The 6,084-nt window shown below is 41.3% G+C and overlaps 1 protein-coding gene across 1 annotated transcript in view; it reads left to right on the plus strand.

Annotated features, from left to right (window-relative positions):
• LOC139762886 (uncharacterized) overlaps positions 1–4,353 on the plus strand; it is a 29,687-nt gene extending 25,334 nt beyond the window's left edge. The window contains exons 2-4 of the mRNA XM_071688123.1: positions 1–37; positions 517–790; positions 1,257–4,353. The exon at positions 1–37 is cut by the window's left edge and continues 47 nt beyond it. Coding sequence (XP_071544224.1) covers positions 1–37; positions 517–790; positions 1,257–1,507 — 562 coding nt within the window. The 3' untranslated portion in view covers positions 1,508–4,353. The remainder of the gene's footprint in view (positions 38–516; positions 791–1,256) is intronic.
• The last annotated feature ends 1,731 nt before the right edge of the window (positions 4,354–6,084 follow it).

Raw genomic sequence — 6,084 nt, forward strand, 5'->3', positions numbered from 1 at the left:
TGTCATAGCCGTGGAAGACGTCAACTCAGCCAATGAGGTACGTGCATCATCCACACCTCGCTGTCATTGGTCCATCTGCATATATATGTTACGCACACACACACCACATAGAAAAGAAGTTTCTCTATCTCTAGTGTTTCTATTCAATATGACTCGTTAATTCACAAGTCACTGTTCTGGAGAAGTACGAAGAAAAAAGTAATAGATGAATGATAACAAATGGTTGTGAATGGATATAAAGAAATCAATAACGGATCTTTAAAAGTAATTCAGACGCCACGCTATTCGTAATCACGAATTCTCGCTTCGTCTTAATGTAATTGTCATTCTCATACAGACTATACTCTACGGATCATACACATCTGCCTTCAAGATGTATATAAATAAATATCTCTTTTCTACCACAGTGTACAAATGACGATGATGAGAAATAATAAGTCAAATACACTACCTAAAGGGAACGTCCATGGGAGATGATCTAAGAAATAGGTATGTATAGGTGTGTGATTTCTCCAGGTACTGGCGGAGGGAGAACACGTGGAGGGAAGGAGTTGTACAAACTGCGGAGGAAGCACTCAACAAAGTGGCAGCTACGGCACGGGTAGCCAAGTGATCACCAGCGTACTAGACAAGCCTTCGTACAGCGCCTTCATCCCCACTGGATCCTTCGACCCTAGCGTCCTCCTGAGCGGCGCCCTGGGTGATCCCGGAGGCCTGGGCATTGGCGTCTTCGCCATCCCCATCCTGGCTGTGAACATCGCCATCCTCGTCCTCCTGGCGATCTTGCTGGGTACGTTCTGAGGCAAAGGTTTGGCCAGAGGTGGCTCTCTCTCTCTCTCTCTCTCTCTCTCTCTCTCTCTCTCTCTCTCTCTCTCTCTCTCTCTCTATCTATCTATCTATCTATCTATCTATCTATGTGATTACCTACTTACACACCTATTATTCATCAACCCATTTCTCTTCTGAGAAAGCTGAAACCTCTTCGAAAACTTCAACACACATCTTCCTGCATCAATTTGCTTCTCTGTTCCTCCCTGTAGATCATCCATAATACGAGGACATGTGCCAGATTTTCTAATATCATCAAACACTGTTCTGACGAGTCAGGAATACATTCATGTCACTTAAATAATAACTCAACGCTTAACACTAACCTAATGATCTGAATAGGAACCGTCTTATTTTCAGTGGCTCAGCAATTAAGCCAAGATATAAGGATGCTGTTATTTTGACTAATATACCTGTGATGTTTGCAGCTCACGTGAAGTACCTGGGTTACGGCGACACTGGTACCGGCGATTCTGTCTACCATTACGCCCCGGTACCCGCCTACGTCGGCGGAGGCCACTCCTCTTACCAGTCATATGACTCGAGCGCCAGCGGGTACAGCAAGAGGTCTGCCAAGGACGGGAGAAACCTCCAGTCTCCCTCCACCTTCCAGTTCCTCACCAAGATGGTCGCCGACGCCATCGAAAAGTACGGCGCAGTGGACGAAGACGAAGAGTAGCGGCCAGCGTCCAACCTCCCCCTCGATGGTAGCGGCGCGCCGAGGATGTGGTATATAAGTAAGGAATGTAATCTACGGTGGATGTGAATGAATGGCAATCTTATTACTTCTGCAAGACTTGCTAACTACGGTAGCTCAGGACTCACATACCGACAACTGTACAACGACGTTTCAGACACGAAATATCGGCTTTCAGACCACGAAATGCACGTGAGTGGGTCGGAGACTTGACTTCCCTTCAGCTCAAGAATCCAGCAACGCCGACACGAAGCGAAAGGCTGGAACGACGAAGCGAGACAGAGAAAGGCGAGAGTATGAGGAAATAACTCTCATCACGACGACGACAGTGTGATGCACACATGATGAAGACGACGACAAGGACAACGACGGACGGTGACGAAGAACATCCAGGCGACCAGACGACAGATGTTGACGGCGAGGTTAACCAAAAAAGATATTGACGGCGAAGTGAACTAACAGACCAGAAGCGACGAATGACAAAAAAAATGGAGAACGACGACGAGACGAGAGAGGAAACGACCAAACATAACGACAGACGATCCATCGACGGATGTGACAAGATACTGCAGACTATCATAACAGACAGAATACCATGAAACCAAAGACGAGACACGACAAACAGACGCCCGCTGCGTCTACCATTTGTATTGACCAAAGACGGTAGTTTCTGAGAGAGAGAGAGAGAGAGAGAGAGAGAGAGAGAGAGAGAGAGAGAGAGAGAGAGAGAGAGAGAGAGAGAGAGAGAGAGAGAGAATCTTCCACAGACAGACTAATAGAGACTAACACACACGACATGACCTCGGGACACGACCGTAACCCTGAAAAACGACGCCCGACCTCAACTCACACCCAACCCACGCGACTCTAAGACCGTTCGACACATCGCTCAGTGGCATATGGCCACTTCAAGAGCGATGGGCGACGCGATCTTACCAGAGACCACTCGACTGACACCCGAAGACACTCGCAAGGCAAGAGACGGTCTCCCGCCTTGCGTAATAAGACTTTATTTTTCCCCCCCTTTTTTTTTCATTCTTAATGACGAAGGACAACGGTAGCAAGTGACTACAGGACCTCAGGGACTCAAACTTTCGTTTTCCTGCGCATGTCGCAAGACTCAGTCTGTTCTCTTCTTTCCGTCTCACCCATCGCTCACACTGCCGCTCACACAGCCTGTGTCTGACACACGCATTCCTCACAAATTTTCGAGGTAGCCACGAGTTGCTGATGTTGTTCTTTATCTCATGAATCTATAGTTCTATATCTTGATAAAAGATAGTGTGTCTCAGGTTTATATTTCTTTTTTTCTTTTTTTCTTAAAGAAGGAAGGGGAAGGGAGGGAGGGATCTACGTAGTCTGAAGAAGGATGAGGATGAGAATGAGATAACAGACTGAGTCACTGGAGGACAAACGTTACGCTTGTTATATCTTTTCTTTGAAAAATGGACTTTCTTCTATACGCGATGGTGGAGTATCTATGGTATATGTTTTAGTGCACCAGTCACTTCCTTCATGCAGCAAGAGATGGGTTGCGATCTCTTTCTTCTCCTTTTCCCAGACAGGTTTGATTGATAACTCCTCATGACCAAATCATTCATTTATCATTCATAATTCCTTCGACGTATCATACACCAGTACTCATCATACACACACACACACACACACACACACTTAGACATGTAACTTCACCGCTATGGGAAAGCAACGGTGAGTATTTCTCTTAAGGTTAGGTTAGGGTACTCGGTGTGCCACATCTGAATGTGAAGTGCGTCATGACTGAAATATAAAGGACGTAATATATGATTATCTTCGAGAGGACTACATATTTTATATGAGACGAAGTATATATATATATATATATATATATATATATATATATATATATATATATATATATATATATATATATATATGTTTAGCTGTTTTCTTCCACTACAGTCATGAATACACCCAGCATGAGAGGTGGCAGAGAATCTGAATTCATTTCTGATCACTCATCAACTCGTCCAATTAAGAACCAACGCGTACTTGAGGCGTTACATGGGACCACCGTGGTCTTTGTGGGTCAGACGACCGTTGCGTGAGAGAGAGAGACAAAGACAGACACAGACTGACTGACAGACGATGCAAACTGACCATGAATCAGGGTTGGGCCCGCGTGGGTTCGACAGACGGGGTGACGTATAGACAGACGGACAAATACAGACATATCAACTGGCTCGCAAAGACGCACTCTGGCTCTCCTGTGATAACGAACGCGTCACGCTTTACATAACGATGCTGTTCAGTGATAACTACCCTATTTGGCTGCCGTAACCCCCTGACTCACTGCGCCTTAACCTCTCTAGTACCCACAACTTTAACTGCTCATCACACTCTCGTCGTTTGACGACAGAATTCATCCTTAACCAATCCACACATAGTTAAGCCGTTTGGTTTGGATAGATTCACGTTTCTAACAAGGCAAAACCAGCTCTCCTATTGGCTATATCCATCCTACTGACTCAGTACCATTAACCTTTTCCAGTGAACATCATTTTTCTTTTCCTTCATGAACACAAATGTAACCAATAGAGTTCGAGGATCTTATGACGTCAGCGTCCCCACAGTAAGAGCCACCGTCAGTGATTGGCGGAGCTCCATCTTTGCTCAAATCCGTGACATCATAATTTCCTTAGGATTTTATGACGTCATCCCTCTATAAGATCCAGCCTCAGTGATTGGTGGATTTCCAAGTTAGGTGAAATCCATCACGTCATGATTTCCTGATCTCCTACACACACACACACACACACACACACACACACACACACACACACACACACGACACAAACAAGTTGGTTGGTCACTATCAGATTCACTTTTTTTTTTTTTACATTTCTTATGAAAATAATGCTGCATTCCTTTTTTTTTTTCTTATAGAATCTAGTGTTCCCTGCGGGCAGTGGTTCATTAGTTATATATTATTTATCTTAATTTATTTTTGTGTTATTTAATAAAGTTATGGTGAAATGCGAGAGATTTTATTCATCCTAAAACGCTCTTGAAAACTGGAATCTTGATACGCAGATGAAGTGCGAGGAAAATATATGGGAGAAACTCGCCTTCAGCTGGTGTGGTGATGGTCCCCTTCATCCACTAAAGCTATAAGGCTGCTATGTTCGTATGTACTTACTCGTATTAACCTATTAGTATGTACCTACTCGTATTAACCTACTTCTATTAACCTATTAGTATGCACCTACTTCTATTAACCTATTAGTATGTATCTACCTGTATTAACCTAGTAGTATGTACCTACTTCTATTAACCTATTAGTAAGCACCTACTTGTATTAACCTATTACTATGTACCTACTTCTATTAACCTATTTGTATGTACTTACTCGTATTAACCTATTAGTATGTACCTACTCGTATTAACCTACTTCTATTAACCTATTAGTATGCACCTACTTCTATTAACCTATTAGTATGTATCTACCTGTATTAACCTAGTAGTATGTACCTACTTCTATTAACCTATTAGTAAGCACCTACTTGTATTAACCTATTACTATGTACCTACTTCTATTAACCTATTAGTATGTACTTACTCGTATTAACCTATTAGTATGTACCTACTCGTATTAACCTACTTCTATTAACCTATTAGTATGCACCTACTTCTATTAACCTATTAGTATGTATCTACCTGTATTAACCTAGTAGTATGTACCTACTTCTATTAACCTATTAGTAAGCACCTACTTGTATTAACCTATTACTATGTACCTACTTCTATTAACCTATTTGTATGTACTTACTCGTATTAACCTATTAGTATGTACCTACTCGTATTAACCTACTTCTATTAACCTATTAGTATGCACCTACTTCTATTAACCTATTAGTATGCACCTACTTCTATTAACCTATTAGTATGTATCTACCTGTATTAACCTAGTAGTATGTACCTACTTCTATTAACCTATTAGTAAGCACCTACTTGTATTAACCTATTAGTATGTACCTACTTCTATTAACCTATTAGTATGTACTTACTCGTATTAACCTATTAGTATGTACCTACTCGTATTAACCTACTTCTATTAACCTATTAGTATGCACCTACTTCTATTAACCTATTAGTATGCACCTACTTCTATTAACCTATTAGTATGTATCTACCTGTATTAACCTAGTAGTATGTACCTACTTCTATTAACCTATTAGTAAGCACCTACTTGTATTAACCTATTAGTATGCACCTACTTGTATTAACCTATTAGTATGTACCTACTTCTATTAACCTATTAGTATGTACTTACTCGTATTAACCTATTAGTATGTACCTACTCGTATTAACCTACTTCTATTAACCTATTAGTATGTATCTACCTGTATTAACCTAGTAGTATGTACCTACTTCTATTAACCTATTAGTAAGCACCTACTTGTATTAACCTATTAGTATGCACCTACTTGTATTAACCTATTAGTATGTACTTACTTGTATTAACCTATTAGTATGTACTTACTCGTATTAACCTATTAGTATGTACCTACTCGTATTAA

Source organism: Panulirus ornatus, chromosome 3, assembly GCF_036320965.1.
Source record: "Panulirus ornatus isolate Po-2019 chromosome 3, ASM3632096v1, whole genome shotgun sequence".
Taxonomy (NCBI): domain Eukaryota; kingdom Metazoa; phylum Arthropoda; class Malacostraca; order Decapoda; family Palinuridae; genus Panulirus; species Panulirus ornatus.